At 41.5% G+C, this 17,922-nt stretch overlaps 2 protein-coding genes across 6 annotated transcripts; both read right to left on the reverse strand.

Moving 5' to 3' along the window:
- Nucleotides 1-38: 38 nt before the first annotated feature.
- LOC146286788 (acetyl-coenzyme A synthetase 2-like, mitochondrial) lies at nt 39-11,057 on the reverse strand. Of its 5 annotated transcripts, XR_014758451.1 has the most exons (15): nt 10,614-11,057; nt 10,060-10,156; nt 9,674-9,873; nt 8,598-8,773; nt 8,003-8,155; nt 7,278-7,425; nt 6,416-6,553; nt 5,862-5,954; nt 3,416-3,708; nt 2,415-2,541; nt 1,844-1,971; nt 1,474-1,537; nt 1,221-1,342; nt 736-862; nt 362-497 (listed from the first exon to the last, which is right to left on the reverse strand). XR_014758451.1 is itself a non-coding variant. In XM_084699762.1 (14 exons), exons 1-14 carry the CDS (start codon nt 10,918-10,920, stop codon nt 318-320), a joined length of 2,181 nt encoding a protein of 726 aa, XP_084555888.1. In that variant the 5' UTR covers nt 10,921-11,054; the 3' UTR covers nt 39-317. The 5 variants fall into 5 exon arrangements, 3 of the variants coding, with proteins under 3 accessions (XP_084555888.1, XP_084555887.1, XP_084555889.1); XM_084699762.1 differs by lacking the exon at nt 736-862 and having other exon boundaries at nt 39-497; nt 1,889-1,971; nt 10,614-11,054; XM_084699761.1 differs by lacking the exon at nt 736-862 and having other exon boundaries at nt 39-497; nt 10,614-11,053.
- Nucleotides 11,058-11,838: 781 nt separating this feature from the next.
- LOC146286789 (visual system homeobox 2-like) lies at nt 11,839-16,692 on the reverse strand. Its single transcript, XM_084700226.1, has 5 exons — nt 16,290-16,692; nt 15,838-15,922; nt 14,843-14,966; nt 12,868-13,048; nt 11,839-12,149 (listed from the first exon to the last, which is right to left on the reverse strand). Exons 1-5 carry the CDS (start codon nt 16,690-16,692, stop codon nt 11,839-11,841), a joined length of 1,104 nt encoding a protein of 367 aa, XP_084556352.1.
- Nucleotides 16,693-17,922: the final 1,230 nt, after the last annotated feature.

Here is a 17,922-nt window from a genome sequence, read left to right on the forward strand (position 1 = left end):
TGTACAGAAACATTTCAGAGACAGATATTTTAAGTGCTTTGTTGAGCTTTATTACCCACATGATAAAGAAAATACATTGTTATGCATGCATGAAGCAACATTATGATAATGCATTTCGCAGTAATTACTTATATGGAGACTGGTAACATACTACATGCATACTAATTACCGGTAGGCATACAAATGTAAGTACAGTACAGGCAATAGAGCTCTAAATGTAGTGTAAATCAAAACATTTCCACAAATGTGTTCCTTTTCCATCTAGTTTTGTGGAATGCTTAATTTATGCACAGAGAGGAAAAAAAGAAAATGGCACGCTACTTCTGCTGTTCTCTGTCTCCACGGAGACGCTCGTGACCCTGGATGACTTCCTGGACGGCCGTGGGGTCGTCCAGTGTGCTGAGGTCACCCAGCTTGTCTGTCTCCTGCTCCACCACACTCCTCAGAACCCGACGCATGATCTTCCCTGAACGCGTCTTTGGCAAGCGCTTCACCACCTTTAAAACACCTGTCACTGTTAGCATGATGATACGTAGCATGATGCAGCCAGGATGCATAGTTGGATAATATATTCATGATGTCATTCATAATCTACGTCATGTTATTGATCATTTTTGTTGATTCTCAACCAGAATGGTGCATACAACTTTGTAAAGAGAGTAATGCTTTCAGCAAACATTAATACAATACACGTATTGTATGAAAATATGAGCAAATTACACCGTAGAAAGGTACCTTTTCATGTGAACGTCACTATGGGGCCAGTTCCATCTGGGCTGTTTTATTGTTTTATTAGCCGATAATTCAACTGTGATACGAGAGGTGATCCTGTTGCCAGCTGCTGTCAAATATGAACTCTTTCCTAACGGATTCATAACTGTGTAAAATGTTGTGTTTGACTCAAGCTTATCAACCTTAAACTGAATACAATGTGCACATTTTGTGGACTATCAACAACGGCATTAAGAGCGGGGTGAATTTTTCTGTCGATCGATTGCTTAATTACCAAATCAATCAATAAATAAAGGTATTTGTATTGTAAGGACAGAAAATTACCTCAAGGTAGAGCCTTAAAGACTGAAAGTCCACAGAAAATAAATACACAATAAATGACCCGACACACATGCTCATGCATTCCCCATGCTGTCACCAAGCTAAATATAACTCTTAAACATAATTGTGTTTTAAACATTTCAGAAGGGTAAAGTAGAGTACCGCACCTGGATGAAGTCTGGACAGGCATACTTGGCTATACTCCTGGAAACCATCTCTGTGATTCGCAGAGCCAGAAGCGCCTCTTGGACCTCGACTCCTTGCTTCAGCACCACAAACGCATACACCCCTGTAAAAACACCACAAAGTGGTTAGGTTCTCCCTTAAACTGTAAACAGGAATAATTTACTTCAAGGAACTGGTTGAACGGTTTCTATGACTTTTTATGACTTTCGCAGAAAAAATGGTGCCAGACCATACCTTGACCTTTGATGTCATGGGAGTAACCAATGACTGCAGACTCAGCTACTCCAGGGCACTGGTTCTAAAAGAGAATATTCATAGAATGACAACTACCTGTCCATCTGGATAGTTTCTCTCACATTTTCTCCGACCATTCATGTTCAACTTATCTATAACCTGTTATAACTGGAGCAGGATCGATCTATGCTTAACCATCTCTACTGACCACAATTGACATATTGCTTACACTTTTATTTATTTAACCAATACAGGTTATTCTCATTGAGATCAATCTCTTTTTCAAGAGAGACCTGTTCAACTCGTGCAGGGACTTTCTCATTTGTTTTACTCCTACAATGGTCTGCGGCTAACCAGGCGCGTTACGCACCACAACATCCTCCAGTTCAGCAGTCCCTATCCTGTGGCCGCTCACATTGATGACATCATCAAGACGACCAATGATCTGATAGTATCCCTCCTTGGAGCGGTAAGCGCCGTCACCGGTGAAGAAGTAACCTGTGGGTGTAGAGCTGTTGGAGTTAGGAGTGCAGAACAAGGCGTTTCCTATACAGAAACTTAGCCATTTTTGTGGTGAAATGCAAAAGCTTTGCCAAACTACATAGGAACTATATCTCCTAGGAACTATTATGTAGTTACACTTCATTACGGTTTGTGGTACAAGGGAAACTTGGTATGGGGGAGGTTGGGCTCTGATCTTATTTCCAATACAACCTTCAACCCCTTTACAACATCCACTTACCTTCCCTATACAGTTTATAACATGTATTATGATATAAAGTATTTCAAGGTGGCCTGATAGATTATCTACAAACGTTTAATAACTACAAACTGTGATGGGCTACACTGGTTAGGGCTTGGCATGGTAAACAGTGAGTGGATCATCTATGGAGTACCTAGGGTCACTCATTGAAATCAAGTCTAACAGTCTCTTACCGTACCTGGGTAGGGCTGGCAGTAGGTCTCAGTGAATCTCTGGTGGTCGTTGTGGATGGTGCGAGCCATGCCAGGCCAGGCCTGACTTATACACAGTGCTCCTGATGCATCGTTGGCACTGATCACCTTACCCTGAAAACAACAGCCCACCACTAATATTGATACAAGACAGTTTGTCAGCCTTCCTGGATTCAATTGGATTTACATTTGAAAACGTTGCCCCACGTCGGCTGTGGTGGATTTGTAAGGAATGTCCTTGAATAAAGGAGTAACATATATTGGACTTCAGTGTATACAGTATGGCCAATTGTTTCTCAACAGACATGTGGGAAATGTTGTTGTATTCCTTGCTGATGTAAAAGCTGTACAACTACATGATTAATGATTTGACCCCCCCCACAATGGTTGGTAAAAACCGGGAAGCGTTAAGTAGATGACCTCGCACAAGAGTACAATGTTTGGGGAAAAAAGTGGCTACATTACTGTGATAATGCCAATCTTTAAATTCAAATGTCGAGTTATTTATGACCCAGTCTGTCATCAACAACATTCGTGTCCTCCGTTTGTCAACCACTTTAAAACGTTGTCAAATGGCACACAATGCTACTTAAGTCCCTCAAAACAGGCACAGCTGTAGCCCTCTTAATACAGATTATCAGATCCAGGGAGTGTTCGGCCTCTTAGCGGGAGACAGCGGAGCGAGAGAGAAACAGAGAGGCGAGATCAGCTCAGAGACCACTCCAACTGTTGGCCCAATCTGCCTCTTCTGGGAGCAAAAGCAACCCGTTGGCCATCCGGTGGACTACAGGTTTTTAATAGGGCAGTTGGCATGGGCCCGAGTGTCTGTTAACGGAAAAGTGGGGGGTGGGATTGGAGCTGGTATCAAAAGTGATCCAGCTGGTGCCTGTTTACAGCCTCGTCCTTAGGCCCCTGAATGTGTGTGTTTGTCTTTGTGTGTGTGTGTGTGTGAGTGCAGGGACCCTCCCCTGGGTGAAGGGCACGCCACCTCACTATCCATGAGCGCCGGCTTGATCCCGAAGAAGGGCCGCATGGCCATGCCCGGAACAATCTCTGCATCCGGGTCTGAAGGTCGAGGAGAGATGCAGATCCCTCCTGTCTCTTGAAGATCAGAAAAAAACACGTGATTCAATAGTGGAAAAAGATCCCTCATGTTGTCTTTTTTAGCTTTAGCTTTCAGAGGTGAATACATGAAGGCAAAGAAGGGCCGCATGGCCATGCCCGGAACAATCTCTGCATCCGGGTCTGAAGGTCGAGGAGAGATGCAGATCCCTCCTGTCTCTTGAAGATCAGAAAAAAACACGTGATTCAATAGTGGAAAAAGATCCCTCATGTTGTCTTTTTTAGCTTTAGCTTTCAGAGGTGAATACATGAAGGCAGATGCTGAGGAGATACATGATCAGACTCAATGAACTTTCTCTCAATAGCTGCTTAAGGGAACACAAAGCAAACAAATGATAGCAGAGAAAGTGACAAAACATTTGGCCATGCGTGGAAGAAATCTGGGAAATAAACCGCCCATAAGCCCCCAGAGCCTCACTACAGATGTTTGAATGAATTCAACACAATTAGGTTTGATTCACTCGTTGGGACCCAATGGTAATCTGGGGACGGTGGCACAAGCTGAGTGTGCCGGCCGTAACTAGGACACCAGGGATGATCCGACAAGGGGGCGCAGTGCCAACGGCCGGTCAAAATCTCTGATTTATCCTCTAATGGGCTACTTTTGGACAGATCAAACTGCCGGCAATTATCAATAATGCCATTTACTCACTAATTGGAATGTTGGAAAAGACAAAAAAAACATAATGAAATAACAACAATATAATCCTCTTTCTGAAGTAGGGTATTTGGGTCATATCTGTGTCTGTAATGCTTGACTCTCGCATGTTTAATTATGAGTATTTGCCACTCCCATGTTAATTAACATTCTTTTGGTGGATTTTGTAATTACCAAATGAGTCTAATTTGTCGGGATTGTGGCTGACATATATAGGGTCAATATGCATGTTACTTCCTCGATAATCTATTTATCAGGGAAATCAGCTTTGAAAACCTGCAGTTATACTTCCTGCTAAACATCTTTGGTAGATGAATATTGGTTACAGACCTGTAATTATGTTTGTGCTGACATAACAGGACAATAATACTGTACAAATATCAAAATCTGTGAGTTGTACCCTGCATTTGTCTTTCATCACCACAATTCCAAAGAAAGCAAGCCTTTCAGAAACGGGGGTAGCCATTATTCATACTCCATTATACAGACTTACTGCATCTCCTGTCCGTTCTCTACCATGGAGAAAGAGAGAGAAAGAGAGATATATATATATATATATATAGAGAGAGAGACAGAGAGAGAGAGAGATAGAGAGAGAGAGAGAGAGGGGGGGGGGGGAGAGAGAGAGGGCAGCCCGTGCAGCCAGTCTGTCATTTTCAATTTATCAAGCAGCAGCTTTTTCAACGTGTACAGCATCTACAGCCATTTAGTGGATGACTGCAGGTGTGGGCAACGGGAGAGCAATTTATAGGAAACACACTACAAAAATATAATCTGAATTGCAAGTTCACCCTCACAATGGAAATGATATTTAGAAGAGATTTTTATTGAAATCTTGCCACAGTTCAGCTTTTCCTATGCTGCAGATAACAAACCAAATGAGAAAAACAGATGGTTTGAAGGAATCAGGAAGAGATGGAAAAAATCCAGTCCAGTGTTCTAATGGCTTGTAACTGGATGTGGACATGTGCAAGAGAGGAATATATTTATATACATGTGAGTGTGGTGCGTGTGTGTGTGTGTGTAGGGGAGGGGATCTATTATAAAATACTGTCATTCCTTTCTTGGTGGGAGGAATGGGCTCCTCTCCCCTTTAAGACTTTTAGTCTCTATTCCCCTGCTTGCTGAAGCTCCCTTCTAGAAAGTTCATGAACTCTGCATTTCTTTACATGGATTGTGTTTATGCTGTCGGTGGACCAGATCCTGCTCTATTAATAACAGATCCAAATGCAGAGTTAAAGCTGCCTAGCTAATATACTATAACACAAGGTCTTGGAATGACGTGGCATACCCACTAACATGTTTGACCTTTCACTTATTTCATGCCATAGATTTTGCTGCATTGTACTATGCACTGCTGTGATTTAACTGTTGTTGTTACACTGTAGTTAAGTAAGTGTGATATTATTTTTGCACTAAAGTATTCTTTTTGTTCACTGTACCGGGTAACTGAGATGTAGTTACTTTGAGGATGTGGCTAAGTAAATACAGACATTCCTTGAGTCTGACCGCCATACATATCTAATCCTTGATCTCCTGCTGTACTTGCTACAAGCACTATTTGTGCATTGCGTTGGATGAAAGCGTCTGCTAAGTGAACAAAAGATGAAAAGGTCCAATGTAATGAACACAGTAGGGTGAAGATCCCAGTTACCTGTCTGCCACCAGGTGTCCACCACAGGACATCGGCCGTCCCCTACCACGCGGTGGTACCAGTCCCAAGCCTCACTGTTGATTGGCTCTCCCACTGGCAAAGGAAACAGGGAGGAGCTTATCGCAAACTGGCAATGGGCGTCGTTTGTCAGAGGGTGCGTGTGTGTGTTGACAAGTACAGAATCAGGTTAACAAGTGAAGTCCTGAGTATATTGAATGGTCACCTTCAAACATCCAACACATGAAGTACCCTTCCATCATTGTTTTTTACAGTTTACTGGAAACTATGCACCCTCTACAGTGGCTAGGCAGTTAGGCTCCGCTATGTGGATCAGCTCCTCTAGGCAACAAGGTTCTCCTGAGTCATCCCAAAAAAGAAAAATACCTGCTTTCAACCCTCACACAACCTATTTTCACTCATTTTGACGCTAACAACATGGTGCTAACTTAGCATGCTGCCATCGATGTTCAGTACAGTGAGTACAGTGGAAAGACAAATCTGGGTGGCTTGCAGAGGACATTTTGATCTAAGACAGCCTCTGATGTTTGGCATACCAGAGCCCAGGGTTTTGAGCGAGGAGCGGTCGTATTTCTGTACCCATTCATCCCCGTACTTCAACAGCAGGCGGATAGCTGTGGGGGCGCCATAAAACTGGTTGACCTTGAGTCTCTGAACCATCTCCCAGTATCTCCCTGCAAACCCCATAAGAGAGACTGTGTCATTATTTGGGCTTAATTTCGGTCAACATTTGAAAACCAGCAAATAGCAGGTTAAAAACATATATTATTTTAGGAGTGTCTGACTATTTCGGGAAAGCTACCTTCCTGTAGATTTAGCACAACATATTCTAATATTTGTTATAGGATGTTCTAATGTGTTGAATCAGTTTAGTTACAACAGGGATTCGAGAATAAACCTACAGGAATAGTAGCTCTCCAGGAACATGGTTAGAAACACCTGTGTTACATGCTTATGTTGCGTGTAAGAAGCATATGAAATCACCACCAAGGACAGAGGGCCTATAGTGAATATAAACAAAGGGGCTAAATTTAGGGGAAAGGATTGTTGGGTCAAGTGCATGTCATGGACAGCTACTCCCAAAGCAAGAGACGTTTTCAAAGAACACTGTAGAAACCCCAACCCAAGTTTCACTTGTGTAATAACTTGTTACTGATAATAATTGATAAACAATAATGACTTGTAACTACATTACAAGTCCTATGTCACTGCTAATGTTGTTACTTACTAGGTATTACTAGGGATTGCTAGTTAAATGCAATTTCGTACAACCACCAATGTTTTTATGTAAGTATTACTGTATAGTTACATGGTAGTTATGTAACATTAATGTAAAAAGATCGCCAAATATTGTGTATTCAGCAATAACGTCACCCTCAACTAGGCTCATGTTGTCACCTGGGTCCGGGTATACTGGTGTGCTTTCAAACAGCACTGTGGTTCCTCCGTTGGATAGAGGCCCATAGACGACATAACTGTGCCCCGTTATCCAGCCAATATCTGCCACACAGCCAAACACATCTCCATCATGGTAGTTGAAGACATACTGAAGAAGAGAATAGGGAAGCGAAGACTGTGTATGTTATTTCTTGTCTTGGTAGGAAAATAACATCTATAATGACATCCAATTTGTTTTTTTGAGATTTTATCTTTGACTGCAGAATATGTAACAGCATTTTACACTTACAATCCTTTGTTAACCTTGAAGGAATTTGGAAAATCTTATATTTTTATATCATGTAACAACTAAATAACTATTTTCAACAATAAATGAATATATATTATCCTAAATAGATAACCAAAGTTACCAACATTCAAATGATTTAACTTCCTGAGAGAGTTCACCATGTTTAGGCAGATGTCTTTCCCCAAAGACATCTTTGTTGAAAGGGTACAGTGACAAATGGTTGCTCAGTAACTTCCTAGTGAGTGTCACAACAAAATTACCACACCATGACCTTTCTAAAAGTACACATAGTGCAAGGCTCCAATCAAAAGTTGCTTTTGTACAAGTTTCAAGAAACTGTTTTGCAATGACCCCTTTTGAATTTAGATATGCCCTGTCTCTCTTTTCCTCCCCCAGACCTCAAAACTGTAGGAGAGAAATAGCAGATAAGGCTCACCCTGTGAGTGAGTGAGGCGTATAGCAGGTACCCAGCCTGGGTGTGGACCAGGCCCTTGGGCTTCCCTGTGCTTCCAGATGTGTACAGCAGGAACAGCACTTCCTCACTGTCCAGGGCAACAGGCTCACACACCACATCCTCCTTCATCATCTCCTACGGGGGCTCCAACAAGTCAGCCATTTTGAGTCTTAACACAGCCTTGTCAGAATACTAACATGCAAAAGTGTACATTTTGCTGCATATGCAGTTGGTACACGTTTTCTACATTACAAATGAAATTTCGGACTTGAACGAGGTAGTCACAATCGCACAATCCCCGGTTAACTGAAATTGGCCGGGTTTCCCAAATTCGTTAAGAAGCTCTTAACGCTAAGATCTCCTTAAGAACGTTCTAAGAGCGTTCTAGAGCGCCCTTAGAACGTTCTTAAGACGCTCTTAGTGTTAAGAGCTTCTTAACAAATCTGGGTAACGCGGCCATTATCCATATACCTTTTGATTAAAAAAGGTTATTGTAAACTATTTAGGCCTAAAACTTGTGAATCCAATAATAATACCCCCATTGTGTAGAAGTATTACTGGATGTTAATGGGTTTACCTCCTCCAGGGGGATGTCTCTATCCATCATGATGACTGGGTTCTCTGTTCTCATGGCAACAAGCACCTGCCGGACCGAGGGGCAGTTTTGGACGGCTGCATCCACAGTCTTCTTCAAGTCTGTGACTTTGCCGCCTCTTACTCCCTGGTTGACCGTGATGACTGTGCTAGACTGGGCTAGAACAATGGTTGAGCAAATTGATTTTTAGCTGTAGAGACTTTTTAATTCTAGGTAAACACTTGTCTGTTATCTTATTTGGGCTATTTTCAATTTAATTTTAGCTCATACTTTCGTTACAGCATGGAAAAGAGACCTGATCCGAACCTTTATTTAATCTCGATCTTAGTGCAGGATTAGGGAAACCTGACCTTTGCTTCATCGGGTGAGTGAGGACACGTAACATAAAATCCTACTCATGGTGAAAAATCTATAAAAAGCTCACCCAGTCAATCAAGTAGCCCATAGCTTTGATCTAACCAATCATTACCCACTGGTCACTTGGGAAAGTCCTTCTCATTTTTAAATAAGTTGTGAGGTCATTTAGAGTCCTATTGACACAGTGTGTATTAAAAATAAAAAAATGAGTTGTAGCCTACATGTGTACTTGTAAAACGCTTCCAATAAAAATGCCCTTGATTTGACACCGCTGTCACAATCTTGGTATTGATAAACGAAACAAATCACCAATTTAATGGTGGTGTTTTAAATCATCCTGTCTTTCATTTTTGTCTTAGATTATATATGTCAGTGGCCCACTGCCATCCAGACAGCCTCACCATCTCTGACTCTATATGTCAGTGGCCCACTGCCATCCAGACAGCCTCACCATCTCTGACTCTATATGTCAGTGGCCCACTGCCATCCAGACAGCCTCACCATCTCTGACTCTATATGTCAGTGGCCCACTGCTATCCAGACAGCCTCACCATCTCTGACTCTATATGTCAGTGGCCCACTGCCATCCAGACAGCCTCACCATCTCTGACTCTATATGTCAGTGGCCCACTGCCATCCAGACAGCCTCACCATCTCTGACTCTATATGTCAGTGGCCCTCTGCCATCCAGACAGCCTCACCATCTCTGATTCGATCAGCCAAGGCCTCGGCACTGAAACCTGCAAACACCACATTGTGGGCAGCACCGATACGGGCACAGGCCAGCATGGAGGCCACTGCCAGGGGGCAGGGGGGCATATAGAGGGTGACACAGTCCCCCCGACACACCCCTTGCCTCTTCAGCAAGTTGGCCAGGCGACATGTCAGGTCCAACAGCTGTCTGTGGGGAGGAATTGCACAAATGTTTTTTTGTGTGATTATTTTATTTGAAAGAACATGCTGTATTTAGCTTAGGAATTGGTCATGGTGAAACACGCAATCATGCTAGAAAATAAGAACGACATCATGTTTAGCTGTATTATTTGTTCATGTCATGTGACCTTGATAAAATAGGCTAATTTCTAACCTGTAGGTAACCTTGACCTCAGACCCTGGTTCATCTCTCTCCCAGATCAGGGCAACTCTTTCTGGGCAGGTGTGTACATGTCGGTCCAAGCAGTTTACTGAGGCACACATGCATTCATTGACAAGTATGAGAGCCCTTGTAGGACAGAAATAATTATTCGCCTCTCGCACACCATAGCCTAATTCTCTTTCACACTCAGTATCACATTCTCTTATATTCACCATCATACTCTCACACATCATACTGGCACACAATGTATAGCTTAATTGTTTGAACACAGTGCATGCTTTCTCTAAACGTTTTATTTGACCTTCCAATCGAGTCTTTGTCTCCTAGCCCTAACAGTATAAGGAGAAGGGTTTTTCTTGACAAATTAGATCAGTACTGTCCCTCCAACTAACGAAGTTTTCCCACTCTAATACTAATATGAATCTTGAATCTTGAATATGCCATGGGATATGGGCTACTCTTGCATTTTCCCTCCAATAATAGCATGTTGTTATAAACAAAGCATGCAAAGACTTTAGTTAGTTTTGAAAAAAATGTAACCTTACCAGATACATTTATCTCCCCCCCTTCGAACCACTTTATATTGCCTTGAGTCAAATCACAGTTCTGAACGGAGGAAAAGGGACTTATCCAGGAGAGCCGTTGACGCGCAACTGCGCCCCAAAACGTGTCACATTCGATGACAGAAAACTCGTGCAGTCCCGTATGGTCGTTTACACCTAAAAATCCAGCTGCCTCTGGCATACATGCTGCTATATTATAGTTCCTGCCCAAAAGTTTGCTTTTTAAAACTCGTCGTTGATTAAATGAATAATTCAAAGTCGACGAGCATCTCCAGATCTTCCACATCATTAAACTTCTGTTGCCATAAAAGCGACCAAAACGGCCAAAATCAGCCTACCTAAAAGCCAATCTCGTAAAAAAAAAAAGTTGTAATCATGTATTTAAAATCATCTGTTGACAAGAACTCTGGGAACTTTACCACATCTTTAGAGTGAACGGAATGGTTGATGCGTTTAAAGGGGAGTCGCTAAACAATATGGGCCGACGAATATTTTTATTTTTTTTCATGATCCTGATTGCGCAAACTGAGCTATATTGAGTTTTTGCTGTTTTCTAGCAGCTAGTAAAATGAAATTCATATTTGTTTTTATTTTCGACCATTTATTATTTGATTGGGATGTTGTGTAAACATGTGTGTGAGTGGATGTGTGGGCACATCAATCTTAAAAACACACAAAAAAGAATCTATAATAAGATGGAAAATCTGAATAACAGCCACTGATTTTACTATTATTTTACAGAAACAGGGACAAAACACATTGTATCAGTTAACTGTGTATATGAACTTAGCTATATTTCATTTTCAGTACTTACAATATATACATCTGAGGTCAAATGAAAAACACTCACAAAGGCTTGATAATTTTCTTGTTGCACGAATTCTTGTTTTGACTCCATGTATAGTCTGTAATATGGTCTGCTAATTTTAGGTCAGTTGATTTATAATATAAAATATTTTGTTGCAAAAAGCAAGTAGCTGCCACTTGTTAAACCAGTTATTACATACATTTGCATTTTAAATGTTCCTTATATAATTATCATTTGTAAATAACATGACCACAGTAGAGCATTCTGGGATCAAAGCTAAACTCAGATTGTGGAGTGTTTTACAATGTCAATGAGAGATCAGTTTATTATACATGAAAGGCACTGCAACAAAACTAGGCCTTACAGTCTTTCAAAAGCAACAATTTGTATAATGTCTTTTTACTTCTTCTTTGCCTCAGCTGTCTTCTTCTGTCCTGTATGTTTGTCCATTTCCTCTGTCTCCATCAAGGGTCCGTCCCCAGAAACCGTCCCCAGCATTTTAGCACTGTGCTCCTGGGCCTTTGCCCTGAGTGCGGCTATGCTATTCTCCCTCAGTTCCTCTTTGGATATGGGTGACCTGGAATCCTTCCTTCTCTCCTCCTCTTCGTCCATCTCTCGCTCCACCACTCTCTCTCTGGCAGGGGGTTGTGGTGTGTCTGGTTTCCCTGGAGACGAGGGGACTGTCGTGTCCATGGACTTCTTGTGCATACCTGTCAAAAAACGTAGAGATTCCAGTTAGGATACATTCCACACAACCATTCCACCACACACCATTCCACTGTGTCCACACCTGCAAACGACAACGCTGGAAACCCAGGCGTCACGGTGTTTTTGCTTCGGGGCTGATGACCTCCATCATAAAATGCAAACGGTACAAATAGAATTGTGTTCATGTGTGTCTGTGTTGATGTGCAGGTTCTAGTTGTCGTTGTTGGTGTGAACCACTACACTATGCTCCTATGCTGCTGATACTTGCTTCTTTTTCAATTACAGTCACCCATCATAGATTTATGCTAATCTATTGACAGATGTGACGGCCAAGAGAGGCTTTTATTTAAACCCTTCTGATAAAGTGGGATTATCACCCTATCGATTAACCCCATATCATTGACAGAGCCACCTTTTTATTGGCTCCTAATAAGCAGTGGGGTTACAGAGGGTCAGAGATCACAGTTGTATTTTGGAGCCAAAAAATAAAATGATCCTATGCTCGTTCTTTTATCTCATCCATGGTGTGGATGCAATGGTATAATGAAAGAAAGCAAAGTAAAAAATATTTCTCTAGCAACATCTTACAATCCTGCATTTAAATGATATTTTCAATATATCTGTATTTACAATTCATTCAAAATTAAAGTGAATTGGTGGATGGATGTGTTTCTTTCCCCCTTGCCAATGCAATCAGGTGTCATGGGTGCAGTTCCTTACCTAGCAGCCAGGGGGCGCAGGAGTCCATGATGCCGTCCTTGGCTGACTTTAGGATGGACTCTGGGAGGGGGATGGAGTGGCGGACCATAGCACCGTACAGTCCGTACTCGGCCATGACACTACTACGACCCCAGCACTTCTCTCTCTTTCTCCACTTGGCTCGTCTGTTCTGGAACCAAACCTACCGAGAGAGAGACATGGGAGATTGAACAACCTGAAAAAACTGAAAAGCACATTGCTTACCTGTCTTCCAAATGAAATTGAGGGATTTCAACGTTTAATCGGAAAACATGGGATGATCTGTGATTAGTTTTTGTAAAGTTGGATGTAAAAGGTTGAAAAGTAATTTCATGCATAACATTCCCACCTTGAAGATAATAGGACTCAATGGACAAACTATTAAATAATAAAAGCAGGGGAAAACCTTGCCCGGGGTACCAAATGTGCTAGGACCGCCACTGGTTATAACGTTTACTCCGCAGAAAGGTTGGTTGTGCGTATGTATGTGTGTGTGTCTCTGTGAAAGAAAGAGAGAGGAGAGGGAGTTTGTTAGACTGCCCCTCCCCCTAGCTCCTCAAGTGCCTAAATTGATTTCCACAGTGTGAGTGCTTCGCCAAGTAATAGCCTCCCAGCCTTAAAATTCCATGTGCATATAGATGAGGAGGTAAGGGGGGGGGGGGAGGACGAGCAAGAGAGGGTGGCCAAGGAGGCGGATGATGGGGGTTTATGTGTGCGTGTGTGAGTGAGGGGAGGATGCGATGGGCGATGGGGGGCAGGGGGCACAGAGAATGAAATTAAAAACCATCAAAGCCAATCGTGGAAAGCTATTCAGGTAGATTTGATGATAACCTCAATCTCATAGAGAGAGGCCTCTGATGAGAAACGGCATCTCCAGCAACACTTGGAAGGCAGAGGTGTGTGTGCCTGTCTGTGTGTGTGTGTGGGGGGGGGGGGGGGTTGTGTGTGTGTGTGAGTGAGCATGACAACTGTTTCTGCGTAAGTACGTGCGAGTGCTTGTGTGTGTGTGTCCGCATCTTGAATGTGTGTGCGGGCGTGTGCCCAGGCATGTGTGCAGGGCGGAGAGAGAGGTGACCTCTGGGGTGCAGGCAGGCTGATTGAAAAATCAGTTAATTTCCAGAGGCCCAATCGATGGGAGACAGGCTCTTCAAATATCACGGGAAATTAAATCGGTTTGAGCCCAGGAGAGTCCTTTGCCATTGACCCATGCTAATTAATTTCAATGTAGTTATCATTTCATTTTCGGCTCCTCAAGCCTGCCTGACTCCCCAGGGGAAAGGTAGCAGGCTCTTCTGATTCGACTAATTACTCTGGATGAGTAAATTGGGTGTTAATTTTTGGTAGTGTGAAGATTGGGATCTGTCTGTCTGGTCACAGTGTCTGTCTGTCTGTCTGTCTGTCAACTCTTCTTCCTTAACTGTCTCTCTTCCGGCCTGATGTTCATTCAATCTGACTGTCCTTAAAGCTCAATTTCTTTCTTCCTTTTACTCTTTTTTTCTTTCTTTTATTTCAAAGTGTGTACTGTATTTATTGGCCAATGCAGAGTATCTTTTCGGGTTTTTTTGCTGCACATATTTGTGATTTTCCTTCACTTGGTTATTTAAGTATGGAGGAAGATTACAGACTGCATGATTATATATTTTAGATGGTGTTGTTTGTAGATATAAGAGAGAACTCGACACACCCGGGGGATGATGATGTTATGTTATATCAAACATACCAAAACGCATCGCTAGAAACATTAAAAGACGTAATGATAGCAAAAAAAAATCTAGATCTTCAATTTTTTCCCCCATTGCCATTCGTTTGAATAGAAATGTAATATAATGCAGGACCATGAAATAACTACTTTTAAGTATTAATACAATGTTACACACGAAGAATGTACTGTGATATTGCTCCTTGCACACAGATATACAGACACATCCACACAGAAAAGCAAATGCAGACAAAATACCTGTATCCTGTCCTCAGGTAACTCTGTCTTCATCGATAACATCTCTCTTGCATAGACATCTGGGTAGTGGGCTTCGTTGAAAGCTTTCTCCAACTCCTCCAGCTGATAAGATGTGAAAATGGTCCTGTTGAGATTGTAGAAAATAGAAACCTTAATGCTTTTGTCTTCACATGATTTTTTGTTCCACACTGTTTTGCCTCTTTATGCGCCTTTTATTGTCCTATTCCATATTTAATTCTACCCTTCAGCTGATCTGATGCTCAATTAAAATAGGCCAAAAATGTATAGCATATAGCAAGTGGATGAGCAACAACATTTGTATGGTTCACTTTAATAACAGAAGTAATCGTTTCAAACCCCAAAGACTACTGGAGATCACTTTAGAATTGACAGGCAATTTCAGACTATTTGATTTAATGTCTTGTTTGAAAACGTGTGTAATTAACAGAGTAGGCTACAATTATTTTATGCCAATTTATGTTTAGTTGTATTGATGTTGTCCAAATACGGAATTGGTCTCTGATTATGCATTTAAATTATCAGATTTTTAAAATTACACTACCAAACCAGAACACTACCCTATATGTCACGAAGGCAAACATTAATTAAATAAAAAGTTATTTTAGATATTTCTCTTTGGGATATTCGGGTAGGCCTATACGATCAATTAAATGTATGATCGAATTTCCGCTTGCGCTACCTTGAATATTGTTTCGAAAGGCTTGGCCTTCATGAATTGTCATTTAATACGGTCATCATATTACAAAATACAAAAGGAACAGCCTAACAAAAATTGTTACATTATAACAGCTATTACATTTATTTTACTCATTAAGCCAACACTTTCATCACAAACAAAATAGCCTGCAAATAGTGCATAGTCGGCAAGGACTGCAGATAATCACAGTTCTTACAGTATTGCAGTGGTTAGACACAGTGTAGCAACAACAACATCCCAACAAAAATAGGCTACTGCTTAATATTAAATGTTTTACCTGTGGCGTCTTTTCTTTCTTTTCTTGCTCTGGCACATTGATGATTTAGAAAAATTCTTTTCACTGGAAGATACTTCGTCTGAGTCTGTAAATAAACATCAGTGTAAGATGCACGCCTATGATACAAATTATAGCATTGCCATATGTTAGGTCTTACGAATTCAGCAACCATTCACAATTTTCATAGTATCTCATCCTATTTGATAAAGATCAACTAACAGCCATAACAGAATTCTAAAAAAATTGTTTAATTCGCCTAAAGGCTTTATATAGGGCCCGTCTTCCAAAACGAAAGTGTATTAGGCTACGTGAATTACCATTAAGGTTAGGCCTGCTCTATCAGCCATGGAACTGGTATATTTTTTTTATTAGAGTGTATTTCTTTTTTTAATAATTAAATATCAGTTTTCCTTGTAATATATATGTAATATGTAAAGTATAAGGTGTGTTACCGGAGCTGGCGGAGTGATGAGCATCCAGCTGTCCCATAGCCCTGTTGAGCGGCTGCAGGTGAACGTTTTGCGCCTCCGATAACACTTCCAGAAACGCAGGCTGGCTATAAAACGAATGTATACCGCCTGGTCCAATTATTCCCATACCAACCCCGACGCCCCCTGGACCAAGAGCCGACCTAGAGGCCAGCAGGTGCGCCCTGGGCGGTAGAGATTCCAACGGACGGCGCGGGGGGGCAGACGGTTCCTTGTTCAATCCAAGAATCTCTTGTATCCCGAAACCTGTGCACCTGTGCGTCGTAGACCCGATCTTTAAAGGCTGCGGTCCCCCATGATTTGCGGGTGAGGCCATTTTCTGTTTATTCAAAGATTCAGAAAAAACCGTCCCTTCTTTGCCTGTCATGGTGTCTGATGGTATTCCCCGATTAGTTTTTCCAACACTAGCTGGTCCCTGGTGCAATCACCAACCCGCACTGCTCTTCTCCCTCCAGAAATTCCCTTTTTATCCAACAGGTTCATCGCAGCAGGGGTCACTTCTCGTCAGCCAATCACTGAGTGAGAGCGATTGTGCGTCCAATTCCACAGTCAACACAATGGTCAAATATTTCCGTAATAGTTTATCAAATTGAATGTATATTTGGTCAACAGTTTTGATTGGTTAAAATTTACGAAAAAACAACACCGCTGTTTAAGTCGTTTGAGAACGCATGCCATACCAAATATATATTTTTTATCAAGTTGACAAAAGTGTGTGTTTTCACATTAGGTACAATTTAACATGAAAAAAACCTACCATATACCACGGATAAACATATTTCCAGAAAAGCATTGGCTACACTGTTACTTTCACTGGAACCCACTTTCAAGGCTCTATCCCATCCTTGTCATGATGATTTCATCCAGGACTCATTGGATCGTAAAATATCCAATCAGCAGGATTAGACCCTGAACTCCAGGCAAACCAGCATAATTTGTTGCAGGTTTAGTCTGTGTCTAACTGAATTTAGATAATAGCTCCCACACAATAGGCTAGCCTACAGTCTTCAATCGAAAAATGACAGACTAAAGTAAATTCGACAGTAAATGTAGGCTATTACCAAAATAACACTAGCCTTCTTTTTAGGAGGTAAATACCATGTCCCAGTATGGTTGTCATTTGTGTGTTTATTACCTAATATTAGATTACTGTTAGGACTATTGATAGCCATAGTACATCAAACACGAGTTATAGACTATGTTAATGAACATTAACGAATATAGCCTGCAGACTATTACTACATGCCTACTTATTGTAATAATAGAACAACAATATTATACTAACGTTAAAAGAGTGTGCACCCATCAGCAGGAGTATTCCTCACGTTGGGCTTTAAGGAGGTTAAAAACAGGATATGTTTTTGACTTGTCATCAATAAGTAACCTGACATCTAAAAAAGTAGTCTACGTTTAATTTCCAAAAATATTAGGCCCACTGAAGTTATTCAATTGCTTATTACCAGTATAGAGAATAACTAATTAATTTGTTACAGGCCGCTCATTAATCCCTAACGTCTAATCGGGGGCTCTGTAATTTGCATATTCTAATTAGTTTTGCATACTAAATGTTTTGTCTTTGCAGTTCAGGATGCGTCAG

This window comes from Hypomesus nipponensis, chromosome 6 (genome assembly GCF_054491055.1).
Source record: "Hypomesus nipponensis isolate SF chromosome 6, ASM5449105v1, whole genome shotgun sequence".
NCBI lineage: Eukaryota > Metazoa > Chordata > Actinopteri > Osmeriformes > Osmeridae > Hypomesus > Hypomesus nipponensis.

What these genes read in the sequence shown, in the direction of transcription:
- LOC146286788 (XM_084699761.1), bottom strand. Translation starts at nt 10,920, where the DNA reads ATGATGTGGAAGATCTGGAGATGCTCGTCGACTTTGAATTATTCATTT. An exon ending in GAGGTCAAGGTTACCTACAG is followed by an intron (nt 9,874 to 10,059) that starts GTTAGAAATTAG and finishes TCCTCCCCACAG; the next exon opens with ACAGCTGTTGGACCTGACAT. An exon ending in CTACTGCCAGCCCTACCCAG is followed by an intron (nt 1,972 to 2,414) that starts GTACGGTAAGAG and finishes CTACACCCACAG; the next exon opens with GTTACTTCTTCACCGGTGAC.
- LOC146286789 (XM_084700226.1), bottom strand. Translation starts at nt 16,692, where the DNA reads ATGACAGGCAAAGAAGGGACGGTTTTTTCTGAATCTTTGAATAAACAG. An exon ending in TACCTGAGGACAGGATACAG is followed by an intron (nt 13,049 to 14,842) that starts GTATTTTGTCTG and finishes CTCTCTCGGTAG; the next exon opens with GTTTGGTTCCAGAACAGACG. An exon ending in CTGCGCCCCCTGGCTGCTAG is followed by an intron (nt 12,150 to 12,867) that starts GTAAGGAACTGC and finishes GTTTTTTGACAG; the next exon opens with GTATGCACAAGAAGTCCATG.